This window comes from Ranitomeya imitator, chromosome 2, assembly GCF_032444005.1.
Source record: "Ranitomeya imitator isolate aRanImi1 chromosome 2, aRanImi1.pri, whole genome shotgun sequence".
Classification (NCBI taxonomy): Eukaryota; Metazoa; Chordata; class Amphibia; order Anura; family Dendrobatidae; genus Ranitomeya; species Ranitomeya imitator.
In genome coordinates, this window is record NC_091283.1 from 564,292,648 (window position 1) to 564,315,015 (window position 22,368).

Below are 22,368 nucleotides of genomic sequence, written 5' to 3' on the forward strand. Positions count from 1 at the left end.
TCAATGTATCCAGTGTGTCTTGTTACCTCTGCTCCCTGCTCCTAGAATCTTCTGGTCAAGCTAAGTTTGGATTTTCCTGTTTTGGTGTTTTGCTTTATTTGGTTTTTAGTCCAGCCTGCAGATATGTGATTATTGCTGCTGGTTGCTCTAGTGGGCTGAAATTGCTCCTCATGTACCATGAGTTGGCACATGAGTTCAAGTAATTTCAGGATGGTTTTTTGAAGGGTTTTTCGCTGACCGCGCAGTTCACTTTTGTATCCTCTGCTATCTAGCTTTAGCGGGCCTCATTTTGCTGAAACTGTTTTCATACTGCGTATGTGCTTTCCTCTCATTTCACCGTCATTATATGTGGGGGGCTGCTATTTCTGTGGGGTATTTCTCTGGAGGCAAGAGAGGTCTGTGTTTCTTCTAATAGGGGAAGTTAGATCTTCGGCTGGAGCGAGACGTCTAGGATCATCGTAGGCACGTTCCCCGGCTACTTTTATTTGTGTGTTAGGTTCAGGGTCGCGGTCAGCTCAGGTTCCATCGCCCTAGAGCTTGTTTGTATCTGTGCTTGTCCTTTAGTGATCCCCTGCCATTGGGATCATGACAGGATGCTTCGAAAGCAGGAAGTGGTGCGTTTCTGAAGATTCATGTTGAGAAAACCCCTTTTTTTTTCAAAAACCTGACCGTCACATCCAAACATAGACTAAGTGTGAACAGGTGCTGAACCTAGAGTCACCAACTCGTATGCAGTCAAGTAAATAAGGCAGCACACTGCAGCGCTAAAACATGCAGACATGAAACACGAAAATTGAGCTGCATTACTGCACTGGAAATATGAAAAATGAGAGTGTTTAGCGCATAAAAATGGCCAATTTTATGTGTACCTGGTAGCCACTTTACGGCATCTCTCTTATACCAGGTCCTACACTTGCCTTTCCTCGCTGAGAATAAACGTCTCCATCTGAATGGGTACCTGTGAAACCTCTTCTTAGACTAAAATTCTCTCTCTCTGTGGAGGGGTATTGGACCTGCTGTAATTAAAACACCTGTGGCTAGGAGGCGGAGTGCTCGATCAGAAGGCTAAAGAATACATTTTCAAAAACCTGACCATCACATCCAAACATAGACTAAGTGTGAACAGGTGCTGAACCTAGAGTCGCCAACTCGTATACAGTCAAGTAAATAAGGCAGCACACTGCAGTGCTAAAACATGCAGACATGAAACACGAAAATTGAATAAAGGAATACTTTGTTTATCACATTCGTGAAGGATCATCTCTTTATCCTTCTGATAACAACATTTTGAACTCCTGAATTTTTACCCATCCCTGTATTAGCTATCTCATGGTCAACGGAACACGAGACCAGTCAAGGAGTATCTGCAACAGGATGGCTAGATCTGGGATGCTTCGAAAGCAGGAAGTGGTGCGTTTCTGAAGATTCATGTTGAAAAAAGCCCTTTTTTTTTTCAAAAACCTGACCGTCACATCCAAACATAGACTAAGTGTGAACAGGTGCTGAACCTAGAGTCGCCAACTCGTATACAGTCAAGTAAATAAAGCAGCACACTGCAGCGCTAAAACATGCAGACATGAAACACGAAAATTGAACTGCATTACTGCACTGGAAATATGAAAAATGAGAGCGTTTAGCGCATAAAAATGGCCAATTTTATGTGTACCTGCAGTAATGCAGTTCAATTTTCGTGTTTCATGTCTGCATGTTTTAGCGCTGCAGTGTGCTGCCTTATTTAATTGACTGTATCTCTCCACAGAGAGAGAGAATTTTAGTCTAAGAAGAGGTTTCACAGGTACCCATTCAGATGGAGACGTTTATTCTCAGCGAGGAAAGGCAAGTGTAGGACCTGGTATAAGAGAGATGCCGTAAAGTGGCTACCAGGTACACATAAAATTGGCCATTTTTATGCGCTAAACGCTCTCATTTTTCATATTTTCAGTGCAGTAATGCAGTTCAATTTTCGTGTTTCATGTCTGCATGTTTTAGCGCTGCAGTGTGCTGCCTTATTTACTTGACTGTATACGAGTTGGCAACTCTGGGTTCAGCACCTGTTCACACTTAGTCTATGTTTGGATGTGACGGTCAGGTTTTTGAAAATGTATTCTTTAGCCTTCTGATCGTGCACTCCGCCTCCTAGCCACAGGTGTTTTAATTACAGCAGGTCCAATACCCCTCCACAGAGAGAGAGAATTTTAGTCTAAGAAGAGGTTTCACAGGTACCCATTCAGATGGAGACGTTTATTCTCAGCGAGGAAAGGCAAGTGTAGGACCTGGTATAAGAGAGATGCCGTAAAGTGGCTACCAGGTACACATAAAATTGGCCATTTTTATGCGCTAAACGCTCTCATTTTTCATATTTCCAGTGCAGTAATGCAGTTCAATTTTCGTGTTTCATATCTGCATGTTTTAGCGCTGCAGTGTGCTGCCTTATTTACTTGAGAAAACCCCTTTAACTTCTTAATAACGAGGCTTTTAGTTTTGCTTTTGCGATTTTGTTTTCTACTCTCCTTCTTCCAGTCATCGGGTTTCTTTATATTTCAGTAAACATCGATGAATCACTGCTTGGTTTATTTTTTTCAGAATGAGCTATAGTTTTGAATTACACCATTCATTTAACCATATAATGTCTGTCCTGAAAATTTCAAAATAGGTTGAATTTGTGAATGAAACGCAATTCTGCCATTGTTTTTTTGGTTTTAGTTTTTTCTACATTCATGGTCGCTTGGAGCCCCCGATAGTCGTCAGAAGTAACACTCACCCTTCTGAAGCCTGTTAAATACTTCACAGTAACATTTAGGAGGGTAAACTGATGCTATAGGTGCTAGCTATGGTCAAATCAGTTTCTGTTCAGTCACATAATGTTATACTGCATAGAGTGGGCTTAGCTCATGAGCCCGAGCGATATACATGAATGGTGGCCATGATTAAAGGATTACTCCCAAATAGTGATTGTCTCTGGGACCAACTTCTACTGTATGTAGAGATAGGGGGATGTCCGATTTATCCTTGGTGAGATGCACTGCACCCAAGTGGAGCATGAGTGGGAGAATCGGCCATACGTTAGCTCTTTCTCCATTAACTTCTATGGAATTTATGGAAACATCAGACAACCATCACATATTTATGGCATATCTTGTAGGACAAAGCATGCGATTCTCCGCTCCATTCATTGTCAATGGGACTACAGGAGATACGGTGTAGTGCTTGTCCTCTTTGAATATTTTATTTTGTTAGCATGGTCCCTGACAATAAACGGGTCACAAGATGTCCCACTGCAGCAAAAATTCCCTGTAGCGCCATGGTTGAAATAAACTATTATAAAAGTTCATACATGGGCTGTGTAATATACAAATTTGCAGGGTTCCTCAAAAGAAGAGATGTTTTTGTCCATTTTTTGCTCTGTATTATAAATAAGGGTTTGGAAACAGAATATCTTCCACAATTCACTATGAGTTCTCCCGGATATAGATTAGAAAGTAAATTCTGGGTGTAATTTCCTCTATAAATTAAAGTGATATATCATAACATTGATCCTTTCAGCGGATACAACCTTAGGTGTTACCGTATTTGAAAGAACAACTATGGTTTGTTGCTTCACTTCCTAAAATCGGGACAAATTTGTGAAACAGAACTTACTAGGTTGATTCTATATGCTAAATTGATGTTGAGTGGAAATGTGTGAACGTTGGTGCGAAAACCTTTAGATCTATATCATAAAAATAGAAACAAAGCAGAAAAAAAGGGGCAAAAAGGACAAATGGCCAATAAATAGCACTCGTATGAAAGGCTGCCTGCTAATCCAAGTCTCAGTGGGGCTTGGAGAATGAGAGATTCCTTTCAGTGTAGGAAGAATACAGTCCTCGAATTATCACCTAGCAACTCCTGGAAGCCACGGTCCTCCCTATGAAGAAAGGGGAGAGGGGATGCCGTGCAAAAAGAATGACGCCCCTGTAAAAGTTGGACTGTGTTAACACTTTAATTGCCAAAAATAACCCTTGCTTACCCCGCTACTTGTTTAACCCCTTAAGAACATGCCCTTTTTGGTCTTTTAAGATGAAAACTTTTTTTTGCTTTTTCATTATCACTTTCCAGGACCATAGTGTTTTAATTTTTTGGTCGACGTAGCTGTATGTCAGATTTTTTTTTTTTGGGGGGGATGAGTTGCATTGGTCTGTGGTAGAATTTTGGGGTAGATATAACTTGTTCTGAAAATTTTATTACCTCGTTATGAGGAGAAATAGAAAACAAACAAAAGAACAGCTGCTTTTTTCTGTTTTATATTTTCTGCTATTCACAAGCTGAGCAAATAAGGTATTAACTTAATTCTATGAGTCAGCCAGATTATGGCGATACCAAATTTATACAGTTTTACGTTTTACTATGTTTGTACAATAAATAGTGTTTGAAAAAAAATAATCATTTGTTTTTGTGTTTACATAGTCCTATAGCCAGAAGTTTTACAATTTTCTGTCGATAGAACTGAAGCAGTGCTTATTTTTTGTGTGCCATTTTGTATTAGATACCACTTTTTGATTACTTTTTATTACACTTTTTTGAGGTAGAGTGTACAGAAGAATCAAAAATTCTGGATTTAAAAAAAAAAAAACATTGTTCACTATAAAGTTTAATTTATATAATAATTTTATTTTGCAGGTCGATTCATCAATCCCAATACAAATTTATATATTTTATGTTATTTGTTTTACTACTCCCTTAAAAAAATCAATATTGAAAAAAAAATATTTTGGGGGGTAATCACCATATTTAAAGACCAATATTTCTTTTCATTTTTCAGTAGTCAAAGCTGTACGAGGGATAATTTTTTGCAGGACAAACTGTAGTTTTCACTGGTGCCATTTTTGGGTACGTACATTTTGTTGTCACTTTTTCATTCATTTTTATGTGATGTTGCATGTGCAAAATGCAGCAATTCTGTTATTGTATTTTTTATATTTTGTGATATAGTATGCTCCATACAGGATGAATAATTATATCTTTTTATAATGTTGGTCAATATATTTACAGTGATATTCAACTTATAGCATTTTTATTGGGTGGCGAGCATTTTTATTGGTACATTTCCGGTGCCATTTTTTTAAAAACACTGTGTCTGCGAATACAGTGTCTTCAATAAAATATTATGTATCAAAAAGCTTGGCACTCAAAATTGCTTGTAGAAAATAGTCATTTATTTTACATCTGGACAAACAGATCACCGGTAGCTCGTTTCTTGTTTCAATAAAATAGTGCCAGAGATGGCAGTATGTGCACGCGGTGACTCCAGCGCCATTTTATTGAAGTAATGTATTACAATGTCAACATAACAGTGCGCACGCACCGCCTATTGCCAGTATCCGTATGTCCGACGCATGCGTACTGCTATGTTGACATTGTAGTACATTACTTCAAAAAAATGGCCGTGGAGTCAGCGCGAGTGCATACAGCAATCTCCAGCGCCATGTTATTGAAGTATTGTACTATAAAATTAAAAAGAACCTCCCCGCCAGCATTTGGTTTCAGTCATGGGTGCGGGGGCACCACGGTTTCAATCACTGTTGAGTACACTGGCTCCACATTGAGGCCAGCTATCAGTCAGAGCAGGGCCGGCGTCAGCACCCAGCATACCCAGGCAAGTGCCGGGGCCCTGGCAAGACAGGGGGGCCCATTCAGGGCCGGTGTTAGGGGCAGGCAGCTGCCAGTGCCTAGGACCACCGGGAGGGGGAGCGGCTGGGGGCTGTCTAATTATACTCACCTACCTACTCCTGGCGGCTGGCGTGGTCCCTGCAGGTCCCGGCTCCCCAGCTTCTTCCTGTACTGAGCGGTCACATGGTACCGCTCATTACAGTAATGAATATGCGGCTCCACCACCCATAAGGGTAACGGTGACCGCTCAATACAGGAAGAAGTTGCCGCGCCGAGAAGAAGGAAATGCACAGTGCCAGGAGCAGGTAAGTATAACGGGGAGGGGAGCACTGCGCTGCGTGATAGTCACCTGCTCCTCGTTCCAGCCGCTGCTCTGCCTCCGTCTTCAGCGTCTCCTGCAGTGACGCTGAGGTCAGAGGGCGTGGTGACGTGGTTAGTGCGTGCCCTCTGCCTGGCGTCAGTGCAGAAGACGCTGAAGAAGATGGAGCGGTGGCTGGAACAAGAACAGGTGAATATTGAAAGTGCCGGGGGCCTGAGCAACGGAGAGGTGAGTATGTGATTTTTTTTATCGCAGCAACAGCAAATGGGGCAAGTGTCTGTATGGAGAATCTTATGGGGCCATAACGTTTGTGCAGCATTATATGGGGCAAGTGTCTGTATGGGGCCTGTTGTGAATTCTGTGGCAGAGCTCCCTCCTGTGGTCACAAGTGGTACTTCGGCTGATTCTCTCTGTGAGCTTCCGTTGGTGGAGGAGAGTGGTACTGCGGCTTCTGAGTTTCCTTCCTCAGGTGATGTGGTGAAGTCGTTAGGTGCTGCTCTATTTAACTCCACCTAGTGCTTTGATCCTGGCCTCCAGTCAATGTTCTAGTATTGGACCTGTTTCCTCCTGGATCATTCCTGTGGCCTGCTGCTCTGCATAGCTAAGTTCCGCTTTTGCTATTTGTTTGCTGTTTTTTTCTGTCCAGCTTGCTTATTTATTTTTTTCTTGCTTGCTGGAAGATCTGGGACGCAGAGGGTGTACCTCCGTGCCGTTAGTTCGGTACGGAGGGTCTTTTTGCCCCCTTTGCGTGGTTGTTTGTAGGGTTTTGTGTTGACCGCATAGTTACCTTTCCTATCCTCGCTCTGTTCAGAAAGTCGGGCCTCACTTTGCTAAATCTATTTCATCTCTACGTTTGTCTTTTCATCTTAACTCACAGTCATTATATGTGGGGGCTGCCTTTTCCTTTGGGGTATTTCTCTGAGGCAAGGTAGGCTTATTTTCTATCTTCAGGCTAGCTAGTTTCTCAGGCTGTGCCGAGTTGCATAGGGAGCGTTAGGCACAATCCACGGCTGCCTCTAGTGTGGTTGGAGAGGATTAGGGATTGCGGTCGGCAGAGTTCCCACGTCTCAGAGCTCATTCTATGTTTTTGGGTTATTGTCAGGTCACTGTATGTGCTCTGACTTCTATGTCCATTGCGGTACTGAATTACCAGATCATAACAGGGGCCATAATGTTTGTGCTTCATTATATGGGGCAAGTGTCTATATGGGGCCATAACGTTTGTGCAGCACTATATGGGGCAAGTGTCTGTATGGGGCCATAACGTTTGTGCAGCATTATATGGGGCAATTGTCTATATTGGGCCATAACGTTTGTGCAGCACTATATGGGGCAAATGTCTATATGGTGCCATAACGTTTGTGCAGCACTATATGGGGCAAATGTCTATATGGTGCCATAACGTTTGTGCAGCATTATATGGGGCAAGTGTCTATATGGTGCCATAACGTTTGTGCAGCATTATATGGGGCAAGTGTCTATATGGGGCCATAACGTTTGTACAGCACTATATAGGGCAAGTGTCTGTATGGGGCCATAATGATTGTGCAGCACTATATGGGGCAAGTGTCTATATGGGGCCATAACGTTTGTGCAGCACTATATGGGGCAAATGTCTCTATATACTACATGGCTGTTCTATATACTACGTGGGCTGTTATATGCTACGTAGGCCGTGTTATATACTATGTGGCTGTGCTATATACTATATGGGCTGTTATATGCTATGTGGGCTGTGCTATATACTACGTGGCTGTGTTTATATGCGATCATGAATCGTGGTATGTGTTAAAGGGGGGGCCCACTGAGACTCTTTCGCCCAGGGCCCTCAAAAACCTGGAGCCGGCCCTGAGTCAGAGCCAGGAGCGCGGTTACAGTGGTCGCTCTTTATGTTCAGAGCAGTGAATGAATCTGTGGCATGACTGAAATTGACAGGTTCCCTTTAATTTTGTAGTATATTACTTCCATAAAATGGCACCAGAGTCAGCACATGGGTATACCGCGATCTCCGGTGCCATTTTATTGAATACATTGTATATTTGAATACACACACCACACACACTACTTCCTGGTGCTTGTGCTATCCGGTGTGAACCGTGACTGGAGGCCAGGAGATACAGTCTCGATATCTCGCTGGCACTGCAGCACACACTGGTCTCCTCATCGCTGCTGGTGAAGCATCTGCCACAGAGCCGACATCATGGAGATGGCCCCAATCACATCAGACATGATTTGCTTTGCATCATGTCCTGGGAGCCTTAAAGGGAATCTGTCACCCCCTCCAGCCATTATAAACTAAAAGAGTTTTTGGTGCAGTTATTGCCAAAATAAAGCGTTTTATAATTTCACCAAAATACCTTTCTTTAGACAGCGAGGCAGGTCTTAACCCCCCTGCTGGAAATGCCACACTGCCGTCACTCAAATCTTCTGGGGCGCCAGGCGCCGCCCCCTCTGCGCTGTTTTCCCATGAAATCCGGCGCCTGCGCTGTTTAGTACTGGCTAGGGCAGGCGCAGTGAGCTCTGGCCGTTTGACGTCACATGCAGTCTTGCAGACTGCGCCTGTGCGGCCAGTACTAAGCAGCGCAGGCGCCGAATTTCATGGGAAAACAGCGCAGAGGGGGCGGCGCCCGGCGCCCCAGAAGTTTTGAGTGATGGCAGTGTGGCATGTGCAGCAGGGGGGTTAAGACCTGCCTCCCTGTCTAAAGAAAGGTATTTTGGCGAAATTATAAAACGCTTTATTTTGGCAATAACTGCACCAAAAACTAAAAGAGCCACCTTGTTAGAATGCAGCATTACTGCTGCATAAGGTGGCTCTTTTAGTTTATAACGGCTGGAGGGGGTGACAGAGTCCCTTTAACCTCTGTATTTTTCATAGGCCTGCGTGGGGGCTTGTTTTTTTGCATACCAATTTGTAGTATTTATTGGTATCTTTTTTAATGCAACTTTTGATTAATTTTCTTTGTTTAGTTTTCAGCAAGCATCAAACTTGGCAGTTTTAGCATAGATTTGTCCCTCTATATTTTTTGAGGGGAGGGTGTTATTCCTTTTTTTTTTTAACTTAATTTTTTTCAACAATAATTATTGGTCCCCAAGAGGACTTTAACATTCAATCTCATGATCACATTATAAATATATAGCACTACCTTAGTGATGTTGTGTATTACTCTACACTGTCAGTGCTTGACTGATAGTTGGACTAACAGGCACCACCATGGTAAGATCTGATTGGCTATAGTGTATAGAAGACCCAGAGGCATTGTGACATGTACTCATGACTGATATATACATCATATAGTTCTAAATAGTTACAATATTTAAATAGAATATGAAATATATGAATAATAGCTCCAAAACTGTGAAAAGATTCGCCTGTCACTAGGATGAAGTTAGCGTTTTTCTTGGTCACACAGAGGTCAGTGTCATGATTTCTCGATGTGGTCCAAATCCTATAGTCCTTTGGTTCTCTTGAAAAGTTTGATGATATTTTCCTCATGTAGACGAGCCCATAAGTCTTTCTCCAACATAAAATCATGATTTATATAAAAATCAACTTTCGTCTTCATCTTGTCATAATAATGATTGGCATATTCTTTGAAATCATCTGTCATGAAACCATAGGCATTGATCTTCAAGGTAAGAAAACAGAGGTTAAAGAGGCATACTAATGTATTAAAGGCAGTTACAGTGTATAATAGGTGATCGCAGGGATTTTAAGGTCAGCATGCTGATGTATTTTGACTTACCCGTATATACTCGAGTATAAGCCGACCCGAGTATAAGCCGACCCCCCTAATTTTGCCACAAAAAACTGCGAAAACTTATTGACTCGAGTATAAGCCTAGGGTAGAAAATGCAGCAGCTACCGGTGAATTTCAAAAATAAAAATAGATGCTCCATACCGTTCATTATTGCCCCATAGATGCTCCATATACAACTGTGCTATATAGAATGCTCTGCACCTTTGATTATGGCCCCATAAATGCTCCTTATAATGTTGTGCCATATATGCTCTGCACCTTTGATTATGGCCCCATAGGTGCTCCTTATAATGCTGTGCCCCATATATGCTCTGCACCTTTGATTATGGCCCCATAGATGCTCCTTATAATGCTGTGCCCCATATATGCTCTGCACCTTTATAGCCCCATAGATGCTCCTTATAATGCTGTGCCCCATATATTGCTCTGCACCTTTATAGCCCCATAGATGCTCCTTATAATGCTGTGCCCCATATATGCTCTGCACCTTTATGGCCCCATAGGTGCTCCTTATAATGCTGTGCCCCATATATGCTCTGCACCTTTATGGCCCCATAGGTGCTCCTTATAATGCTGTGCCCCATATATGCTCTGCACCTTTATGGCCCCATAGGTGCTCCTTATAATGCTGTGCCCCATATATGCTCTGCACCTTTGATTATGGCCCCATAGGTGCTCCTTATAATGCTGTGCCCCATATATGCTCTGCACCTTTATGGCCCCATAGGTGCTCCTTATAATGCTGTGCCCCATATATGCTCTGCACCTTTATGGCCCCATAGGTGCTCCTTATAATGCTGTGCCCCATATATGCTCTGCACCTTTGATTATGGCCCCATAGGTGCTCCTTATAATGCTGTGCCCCATATATGCTCTGCACCTTTATGGCCCCATAGGTGCTCCTTATAATGCTGTGCCCCATATATGCTCTGCACCTTTATGGCCCCATAGATGCTCCTTATAATGCTGTGCCCCATATATGCTCTGCACCTTTATGGCCCCATAGGTGCTCCTTATAATGCTGTGCCCCATATATGCTCTGCACCTTTATGGCCCCATAGGTGCTCCTTATAATGCTGTGCCCCATATATGCTCTGCACCTTTATGGCCCCATAGGTGCTCCTTATAATGCTGTGCCCCATATATGCTCTGCACCTTTATGGCCCCATAGATGCTCCTTATAATGCTGTGCCCCATATATGCTCTGCACCTTTATGGCCCCATAGGTGCTCCTTATAATGCTGTGCCCCTTATATGCTCTGCACCTTTATGGCCCCATAGGTGCTCCTTATAATGCTGTGCCCCTTATATGCTCTGCACCTTTATGGCCCCATAGGTGCTCCTTATAATGCTGTGCCCCATATATGCTCTGCACCTTTATGGCCCCATAGATGCTCCTTATAATGCTGTGCCCCTTATATGCTCTGCACCTTTATGGCCCCATAGATGCTCCTTATAATGCTGTGCCCCATATATGCTCTGCACCTTTATGGCCCCATAGATGCTCCTTATAATGCTGTGCCCCTTATATGCTCTGCACCTTTATGGCCCCATAGGTGCTCCTTATAATGCTGTGCCCCATATATGCTCTGCACCTTTATGGCCCCATAGGTGCTCCTTATAATGCTGTGCCCCATATATGCTCTGCACCTTTATGGCCCCATAGATGCTCCTTATAATGCTGTGCCCCATATATGCTCTGCACCTTTATGGCCCCATAGATGCTCCTTATAATGCTGTGCCCCTTATATGCTCTGCACCTTTATGGCCCCATAGGTGCTCCTTATAATGCTGTGCCCCATATATGCTCTGCACCTTTATGGCCCCATAGGTGCTCCTTATAATGCTGTGCCCCATATATGCTCTGCACCTTTATGGCCCCATAGGTGCTCCTTATAATGCTGTGCCCCATATATGCTCTGCACCTTTATGGCCCCATAGATGTTCCTTATAATGCTGTGCCCCATATATGCTCTGCACCTTTATGGCCCCATAGGTGCTCCTTATAATGCTGTGCCCCATATATGCTCTGCACCTTTATGGCCCCATAGGTGCTCCTTATAATGCTGTGCCCCATATATGCTCTGCACCTTTATGGCCCCATAGGTGCTCCTTATAATGCTGTGCCCCATATATGCTCTGCACCTTTATGGCCACATAGGTGCTCCTTATAATGCTGTGCCCCTTATATGCTCTGCACCTTTATGGCCCCATAGGTGCTCCTTATAATGCTGTGCCCCATTTATGCTCTGCACCTTTATGGCCCCATAGATGCTCCTTATAATGCTGTGCCCCATATATGCTCTGCACCTTTATGGCCCCATAGGTGCTCCTTATAATGCTGTGCCCCTTATATGCTCTGCACCTTTATGGCCCCATAGGTGCTCCTTATAATGCTGTGCCCCATATATGCTCTGCACCTTTATGGCCCCATAGGTGCTCCTTATAATGCTGTGCCCCATATATGCTCTGCACCTTTATGGCCCCATAGGTGCTCCTTAGAATGCTGCTGGTGCTGCCATAAAAAAAAAAAAAATCACATACTCACCTCTCTTCTCAGGACGCCGGCGCTTTCAATAATTACCTGCTCCTCTGCGGCTCCGTCTCCAGCACTGACGCTCAGCAGAGGGCGCGCACTGACTACGTCACAGCGCCCTCTAACCTGAGCGTCACTGCTAGAGGACGCTGCAGACGGAGCCGGAGCGAGGAGCAGGTAATTATAGCGCTGCGCTCCCCTTACCTGCTGCGGCGCGGTCCCTGCAGTCCCTGGCTTCTCCGCCGCTGCAGCTTCTTCCTGTAATTGAGCGGTCACATGGCACCGATCATTACAGAAATGAAGATGCGGCTCCTCCCCTATGGGGGTGGAGCTGCCTATTCATTTCTGTAATGAGCGGTGCCATGTGACCGCTCAGTACAGGAAGAATCTGCAGCGCCGGAGAAGCCAGGGACTGCAGGGACCGCGCTGGGAGCAGGTAAGTATGATTACACAGCCCCCGCTCCCCCTCCCCTGCCGACACCCGGGTATATGACTCGAGTATAAGCCGAGAGGGGGACTTTCAGCCCAAAAAAATGGGCTGAAAATCTCGGCTTATACTCGAGTATATACGGTATATAAGAATGAGAGTCCACATTAATATGTTCAGTATTTGATCAGTATTTGACATCAGTATGTGTAAGCCAAAATCAGGAATGGAATCAGGAATACTTCTGTATTTTTCACTAACTCCTGGTTTTCATTTACAAATACTCATGCAAAATATTAACCAAATACTGAATGTGTGAACATGGTCAAAATGTCTTTGCAGGAATAGACAGCCTAGCTTGGTCTCTAGTCTGTATAATAAGCATTGATGGAGACAAAGGAAAAATTAGCTGTAATTCAGTGTAAAACTGCAGCCAAATGAATGCAGAAGAACACATATGTGTATATTACATAATAGCCTCTCTGTTGGGCCACATGGGCAGGGAGCACAGGATGGAAGGTAAGCAAAGTAAGTGGGTGTAGGAAAGAAGCAGTATGTAGATGAGTTTCTGGAGCCCAGCAATATACTGCTAACTGCCCATATGGGACCATGTCTAGAAAGTTATCACACTCACCTGGTCACAGAGGTGTAGTGCTGTAAGTAGAACCAAGGCCCCTGTGCTTGGCCTGTAAAATTTCCAATATTTCCCATCAAGTGTGGTTGATCTCAAGAACCTATAAAATACACAGGAAAATGTTAAGAACCCGATCTCAGTTCTATTCTCACAAATATTGGGAAATGTAACATATTATGAGCACAGGTTTACCTCTATACAGATGACTAATTAGGCTACATACTTGGATTATTGAGTATATTCTTGCATACCAGTGAATATTATGAGAAAGACATGGCAGAGTTTCTGCGATAACAGAGCGGGAACAAACTAATAAATAACGTGAGTGTGCTACAGTACACAAAAAGATTCATCAATGTTAAGGTTATTTTTTTGGAAAAGATGGCTGAGGGGTGACTGAATTTCTTTGGATAAATATAAGTATATATGTGCCTTTTATGAGCTAACTAAACGGGTTGTCCAGTCTTCTGGTGAAAGTCTGCAGTCACTTTACTTGATTGCAGACTTTTAAATCCTTACAGTGTGTGCAGAGCAGGCTGCCAGAATTCCCGAATATTGCTGGTGAGAGCAGGCGATCACGTGACAAGTACAGGAGCATCTCACAAAATTAGAATATTATCAAAAACTTAATTTATTTCATCTTCAGTACTGAAAGTGAAACTCATATATTATATAGACATTACAAACAGAGTGATGTATTTAAAGTGTTTATTTCTGTTAATGTTGATGATTATGGCTTACTGCCAATGAAAATCCAGTGTAGGTCCACTGTGTTTTATCAAGACCAAAGTCAGCACAGCCATCTACCAGGAAATTTGAGAGCACTTCATGATTCCCTCTGCCAATAAGCTTTTTGGAGATGGAAATTTCATTCTCCAGCAGGACTTGGCACCTGTCCCCACTGCCAAAAGTACCAATACCTGGTTTACAAACAACAATATCACTGAGCTTGATTGACCAGCAAACTCGTCTGACCTTAACCCCATAGAGAATCTATGGGGTATTGTCAAGAAGAAGATAAGAGGCACCAGACCCAACAATGTAGATGAGCTGAAGGCTGCTATCCAAGCAACCTGGGCTTCCATAACACCTCAGCAGTGCCGCAGACTGATCGCCTCCAAGCCACGCCGCATTGATGCAGTAATTGATGCAAAAGAAGCCCAGACCAAGTATTGAGTGCATATACTGAATATGCATTACAGGAGGCCAACATTTTGGATGTTAAAATCATTTTTTTCAAGCTGGTGTTATAAAGTATTCGAATTTAATGAGATAATGACTTTTGGGTTTTCATTGGCTGTAAGCCATAATCATCAACATTAACAGAAATAAACACTTGAAATACATCACTCTATTTGTATTGACTCTATCTAATATATGAGTTTCACTTTTTGTATTGAAGAACTGAAATTAACTTTTGATGATATTCTAATTTTGTGAGATTCACCTGTATATGGTCACATGCGGACCAGACATGCTTGGCCTTGTTCACCTGAATTGAGCAAGGCTGAGAAGACTAGTCGAAATGGGGCTGGAAGTATGCAAATTGCATAATTGCGATAACGTGACCACCTGCTCTCACCGGCAATACCAGAGAATCCTGACAACATTTAGATTCAGAAATCTACAGTGACATAAGGTGACTGCAGTGACTTTTATTAGAACGATAATCTTAAAAGATTTTCTCAACTGCTGGACTACACATCTAATATCCTACAGTATTTATACTCAGGAGTATAACTACACTGCTCAAAAAAATAAAGGGAACACTTAGAATATAATTCCAAGTAAATCAAACTTCTGTGAAATCAAACTGTTCACTTAGTAAGCAACACTGTTTGACAATCAAATTCACATGCTGTTGTGCAAATGGAATATACAACAGATGGAAATTATTGGCAATTATCAAGACACCCTCAATAAAGGAGTGGTTCTGCAGGTGGAGACCACAGACCACACATCTCAGTACCAATGCTTTCTGGCTGATGTTTTGGTCACTTTTGAATGTTGGTTGTGCTTTCACACTCATGGTAGCATGAGATGGACTCTACAACTCACACAAGTGGCTCAGGTAGTGCAGCTCATCCAGGATGGCACATCAATGTGAGCTGTGGCAAGAAGGTTTGCTGTGTCTGTCAGCGTAGTGTCCAGAGGCTAGAGGCGCTACCAGGAGACAGGCCAGTACACCAGGAGATGTGGAGGAGGCGGTAGGAGGACAATAACTCAGCAGCAGGACCGCTACCTCAGCCTTTGTGCAAGGAGGAACAGGAGGAGCACTGCCAGAGCCCTGCAAAAAGACCTCCAGCAGGTCTCAAATGTGCATGTGTCTGCACAAATGGTTAGAAACCGACTCCATGAGGATGTCTGAGTGCCCGACGTCCACAGATGGGGGTTGTGCTCACAGCCCAACACCGTGCAGGACGCTTGGCATTTGCCACAGAACGCCAAGATTGGCAAATTTGCCACTGGCGCCCTGTGCTCTTGACAGGTGAAAGCAGGTTCACCCTGAGCACATGTGACAGACGTGACAGAGTCTGGAAACTTCGTGGAGAGTGATCTGCTGCCTGCAACATCCTTCAGCATGACCGGTTAGGCAGTGGGTCAGTAATGGTGTGGGGTGGTATTTCTTTGGAGGGCCGAAACAGCCCTCCATGTGCTTGCCAGAGGTAGCCTGACTGCCATTAGGTACCGAGATGAGATCCTCAGACCCCTTGTGAGACCATATTCTGGTGCGGTTGGCCCTGAGTTTCTCCTAATGCAGGACAATGCCAGACCTCATGTGGATGGAGTGTGTAAGCAGTTCCTGCAAGATGAAGGCATTGAAGCTATGGACTGGCCCGCCCATTCCCCAGACCTGAATCCGAGTGAACACATCTGGGACATCATGTCTCGCACCATCCACCAATGTCACATTGCACCACAGACTGCCCAGGAGTTGACGGATGCTTTCGTCCAGGTCTGGGAGGAGATCCCTCAGAAGACCATCCGCCGCCTCATCAGGAGCATGCCCAGGCATTGTAGGGAGGTCATACAGGCACGTGGAGGCCACACACACTACTGAGCATCATTTCCTTGTCTTGAGGCATTTCCACTGAAGTTGGATCAGCCTGTAACTTCATTTTTTACTTTGATTTTGAGCTTCCTTCCAACTCCAGACCTCCGTGGGATATTAGTTGTGATTTACGTTGACAATTTTTAGGTTTTATTGTTCTCAACGCATTCTACTATATACCGTATTTTTCGTACTATAAGACGCACCGGACCATAAGACGCACCCCAAATTTGGGGTGAAAATTGCAGAAAAAGAGATTTTTTATAAGATGGGGGTCCGTCTTATTGTCCGAATGTACAGTATCTTACCTGATGGATGGCGGTGGCAGAGCAGGGTCACAGGAGGCATGGTGTCGGCAGAGATAGGGTGATGCGGTGTGGCGTGCACCTGAGCAGGGTCCCTTCCTGCTTAGGTGGGCGATGCCACGGCCTGGTGTCCATGGGAGGGTTGCAGCAGTGATTACCGGCAGAGGTGCTGGGCTGAGGAGGTGCTGGGCTGAGGAGGTGCTGGGCTGAGGAGGTGCTGTGAGAGGGGTTCCGGGCTGAGGAGGTGCTGGTCTGAGGAGGTGCTGGGCTGAGGAGATGCTGTGAGAGGGGTCCCAGGCTGAGGAGGTGCTGGGCTGAGGAGGTGCTGAGCAGAGGAGGTGCTGTGAGAGGGGTCCCGGGCTGAGGAGGTGCTGTGAGAGGGGTCCCTTTCCCCGGTGAGGTGATGCAGCAGCCCGGTAAGCAGCAGAGCCGGGTGAATCCTGTTGTTATCAGTGGGGGCGGCCATCTTCCTGAAGCCGCGCGTGCGCAGATGAAGCGCTCTGCTTCCCGGGGCTTCAGGAAAATGGCCACGGGAGGCCGCGCGTGCGCAGATGGAGATTGCGGCGGCCATTTTCCTGAAGCCCCGGGAAGCAGAGCGCTTCATCTGCGCACGCGCGGCTTCAGGAAGATGGCCGCCCCCACCGATAACAACAGGATTCACCCGGCTCTGCTGCTTACCGGGCTGCTACATCACCTCACCGGAGAAAGGGACCCCGCTTACTGCGCCTCTTCATCCCCGCACCTCTGCCGCCATGGTAAGCCTGCATTGCGATTATTTGACGCACCCCCAATTTCCCCCCCTTTTTTTTGGGGAAAAAAAGTGCGTCTTGTAGTCCGAAAAATACGGTAATGAATAAAGATTTACAACTGGAATATTTCATTCAGTGATATCTATGATGTGGGATTTTAGTGTTCCCTTTACTTTTTTGAGCAGCGTATAATATGTGCACATGCACTAGGACTAGATGAAGCAAGATTTCAAAGTAATTTTCGGCAATAGAATGTCATGATAGATAATTTCATGAAAGTGTTCTGGATGCTTTACCAAAGGCTAAGTTCACGTGAGCATATAAAAAACTGTACAATTTTCATTCAGATAAAAACAGACAATACATCATCTGTATCGTCAACTTTATGGCATCCGTTAACTTCAGTAGGGTATGGAATTTCCAAGACCAAATACAGTAGATTAGGTTAATGATAGCATTTGGATGCTATTCAGTTGACCCAGGTGGGATTTGATTTTGTCTCTTTGCGCCCCCATAGACATCAATAGTCAAGCCTTATCCAAAATATGGAAGAAACTAGTGCATGCTGTAATTTTTTTTTATTCTGATTAAAAAAAAAAAAATCATCTGGATAGCTCTATTGAATAACATTGGTTCAAGCACTGTCAGTTTTTTTTCACAGACAGCACTCGGACCAAAGATAAAATCGTATGAACTTATCCTTATATTATAAGTTACATAAACTCAATTACCCTGGAGGGTACATTAATTGATTGTTTCTGCCTCATAGTGTGTTTTTTAAACATTTTTCTGAAAACATTTTTTTTAATAAAATGTTGGTGAGTCTTATAGTCCACTTTTGCGGACCACTGGTGTGGGTGGGGCGGGTGCGGTGGAGCAGGGTTCGCTGCCTCAAGAAGCTGGCGGCAACGGCAGGAGTTTGGCAATGCTATGAGCCCTGGGCAGGGAGGCTGTGGCAGGCTCCAGGCTTTCATAAAATCCCGTCGGAATCCCCACACGTCCCATAGTTTTCACTGCGGTGGGCTTTGGGAAAATGGCTGCCGAAGGAGGTGCATAATTTTTTTTTTATATATCTCAGGTTTCTGTGGTCTTGATTGTCTAGTACATACAGTTATGTCCAGAAATATTTCGACAGTGACCCAAGTTTGAGTATTTTAGTTGTTTACTAAAACATATTCAAGATACAGTTATATAATCAATACAGACTTAAAGTGCAGACTATCAGCAATAATTTGAGGGTATTCACATCGTAACTAGAGCAAGTGTTTAAAAATTATAGTTCTTTACCATGTAGGTGACTCCTTTTAAATGGACCAAAAGTAATAGGACAATTATCTAAAAAGTTCTTTAATTTGCTTGGTTATTCCCTCATTAATCTATGAGAGGCAGGACCAAGGCTGTAGTCATGATTGAGCATTGCGATGTCTCTATGCTCTGGCCTCCTGTCACATGTAAATAATGTCCATAGATCAACGTACTTGTGTCTTCATGTTCTGCACTATCAGGATCTTCTCTACTTTGCTGAAGATTCTCTCCACACGGTTTTGCACAGAATGACACACAGTCCATTTCAACCTTTATAAGAACATCTTTACTAACTTTGTTACACATTGTTACCACATTTGTAGCAGGTTTCTCAAAGCACTTTCCTTTACTTTTCTCTGTAATCCTTTCTCTGTCAGACAGCATGATACTGGGATCACACAGTTCCTCAGCATCCTTCCTGTACAGCTTTGCTTTGATTTGGCGTACCTTCGTCTGTTTCGCAGACTTAAGGTCTTTAGCCCCCGAAGTCAGCTGCCCCAAGGTGAGCGAACTACCCGGCTGCACTATCCCTTGCGGTAACACACAGATCTCTTTTTTCATACTCACTATGTATGGGGTCCTCCTCAGCCATTTCACCCCGGATGTGAATATATCGGCCCATGGAATGAGCTGCCACATACTGGAGCCACCTGTGTGTCTGTTTTGTCCTGTCTATGTCCTCAATCTGCATTACAAAGCTGCTGAGGCCTAAGGCTGTCCAGGCCTGCTTCTATGGATGGCTGGGCTCCCACTTGCACAGCGTTGCGAGGCCACTGGGGAACTTGGGCTCAGACTCCCACCCAAGCTGTATGGGCACCCTGGCCCCAACTATCTCAATTCAGGAAGCTACTCCTGCCTTATACCAGTAAACCCCTCCTATGTTTTATCTATCTATAGTGTGGAAATCATCTAGTGGCCAAAAATGGGCTCTCCCTCACACAAATATTAATACAATACATTACATACAATATACTGTATATATACATATAGCAGCCTAGAAACTTAAAGGAGTGGACTTTACATCCCCTTACACTCCCCCTCCCTTTAAGAATGGGACCATTAATCTGATCATTTACCCTTAAACTTTATTATTTAAAGTGCATACTCCACACAGGGAGGCACAATAAATATACATATATTGCTCAACGTGAGGAAAGTCCTTTTTAACGTAAATGTCCACATCTTATGCCAGGTGCCTGACACAGTCTTTCAGGTAACACCCACAATATGTACAATAAAGTGTCCACAGGTACATGACCTCTTTACAAGGTCAGCAGTCCCGCAGTCCATTATTTTCAGTTTCTAGAGGAAGGGGTCCCTGCACCATTTAAGGATGCCACTGCTTTCAGAGACTAAATAGCCCATAGGCCAGTCCTCCTTAATGAAAGAGACCCAGTCCCCTTCGAATAAAGGTCTCCTATGTTTCACAGAGGCAGCATTTATGTAGATCTTGTCATCAGTGCCTACCTCCCATATAAAGCCGTACCCATGTTCGACCTTGGTGTAAGCAAACTGTCCATGAGAGCGGCACCCGGTCATAACGCCCTTTCCGTGCTGATGTAGCTGAGCCCAAATCTCCTTTTTGCACTGCATCTTTTTGACAATGATGAACGCTATCCATATCCATACGGACTGCACAGGGGTTGGAGATGGGCCCCGTGCTCTTTGGTGGGCCTGAGGAGAACCCAGAGCTGCACCCGCGCCTTGCATGGGCCCGACCTTCTGTTCCTGAGAACTGTGGGACAACTTATGTAGCTCGCTTCCTGGAACAGAGAGCCGCGAGGGAGTATGGCCCGGCGGGGTAGAAGGCCGCGGCAAGGCCCAACCTTCCGGTGTTAAGGGTCGTGGTTGACTCACCGCTGATGATGCCCATCTTGAAAGTGTTGGATCTTTCCACGGACGCCGCTGTGCACTCCAGCTCCCGATGTTGAAGTTCCTGCTTGGCCTTCACATCCGGTGTGGGCTTTTCTGAAGCTGTCGCTGTTTTGGGTCCCCGATAGCGTGAAAACACTGGTTCCGAATGAAGAGGTTCCATCTCCAGGTGCTGATGTTCAAGCTCTGGCAGCCGCCGGCAGCTCTTCTTCGCATGTGGAGTCTTGACGTGCCCGCCGACCACACTGGAAATGCAAAAAGTTGCTTTCCCGTGCGGTCGATGGGCATGTCAAAATACGCATCCGCATACAACGCATGTCCCTGTGTACCCAATGTTAAGATAGGTACGCAGAACGACGCAGGATGCATGCGGAAGTAGGCGCAGCATAGGCAGAGCTTAAGGGAGGATGTACGCAGCCATTTGCAGACCAGCCAAATGCAAGTGTGAAACCAGCCTTATACCAGTAAACCCTTCCTATGTTTTAACCATCTATAGTGTGGAAACCTATCTTTACTAAACATACTAGTGGCCAAAAATGGGTATGACGCTCTCCCTAACACAAAAATTAATACATTACATACAAATTTATATATATTATTATATTATATATATATATATATATATATATATATATATATATATATATATATATATATATATATAAAGCAGCCTAGAAAGCTTAAAGGGGTAGACTTTACATCCCCTTACAAATCCATCATCAATTAAGTGGGTAAAAGGCCTGGAGCTGATTCGAGGTGTGGCATGCGCATTTTTAAGCTGTTGCTGCAAACCCACAAAATGAGGTCAAAGAAGCTGTCAATGGAAGAGAAACAAACCATAATTAGACTGAAAAAAAATCAATCAGAGAGATAATAGAAATGTTATGAGTGGCCAAATCAACAGTTTGGTACATTCTACAAAAAAAGAGCAAAGAGTGCAGTGGGAAGTTTGGGAACACAAAAATGCCGGGACATCCACAGAAGACACAACATTCACCCTAGTGAAAAACACTCTCCAAGAAGTAGATGTCTCAACATCTAAATCTGTAAAAAAGAGAAAAATTCATGAAAGCAAATACACCACAAAGTACTAACCATTGCTAAGCCTTGAAATTGGAAAGGCCAGATTAGACTTTGACAAAAAAATATATAAAGAAGCCTGCCCAGTTCTGGAAGAACATTCATTGGACAGATAAAACCAATATCATCCTGTGCCATAATGATGGCAAGAAGAAAATATGGAGAAGGCTTGGAACAGCTCATGTTCCAAAGCACACCACATCCTCTGTAAAACATGGTGGAAGCAGTGTGATGGCATGGGAATGCATGGCTTCCAATGGCACTGGGTCAATAGTGTTTATTGATGATGTGACTGAACACAGAAGCAGCGGGATGAATTCTGAAGTGTACAGGGCTATACGTCTGCTCAGATTCGACCAAATGCAGCAAGGTTGATTGGACGGCGCTTCACAGTACAGATGGTCACTGTAAACATTTTGCAGATACAACCCAGGAGTTTAAGGCAAAGAAGTGTGATATTCTGCAGTGGCTGAGGCAATCACCAGATCTAACCCCATCGAGCAAGCATTTCACATGCTTAAGACAAAACTTAAGGCAGAAAGATCCACAAACAAGCTGCAACTGAATTTAACTGCAGGAAAGGCTTCAAGATGTCCATGGCTTCAAGATTACAAAGTATTAAAAATGAGCATTTTATTTATGGTAAAGTTAATTTGTCAAATTACTTTTGAGCCCCTGAAATTAA

General features: G+C 44.1%; 1 protein-coding gene across 1 annotated transcript in view; it reads right to left on the minus strand.

The window, feature by feature from the left end:
* Nucleotides 1-8,936: 8,936 nt before the first annotated feature.
* Nucleotides 8,937-22,368, minus strand: part of ST6GALNAC1 (ST6 N-acetylgalactosaminide alpha-2,6-sialyltransferase 1) — a 157,457-nt gene continuing 144,025 nt past the window's right edge. Inside the window, exons 8-9 of the mRNA XM_069755733.1 lie at nucleotides 13,321-13,420; nucleotides 8,937-9,591 (exon numbers count right to left, since the gene is read on the minus strand). Coding sequence (XP_069611834.1) covers nucleotides 9,412-9,591; nucleotides 13,321-13,420 — 280 coding nt within the window. The 3' untranslated portion in view covers nucleotides 8,937-9,411. The remainder of the gene's footprint in view (nucleotides 9,592-13,320; nucleotides 13,421-22,368) is intronic.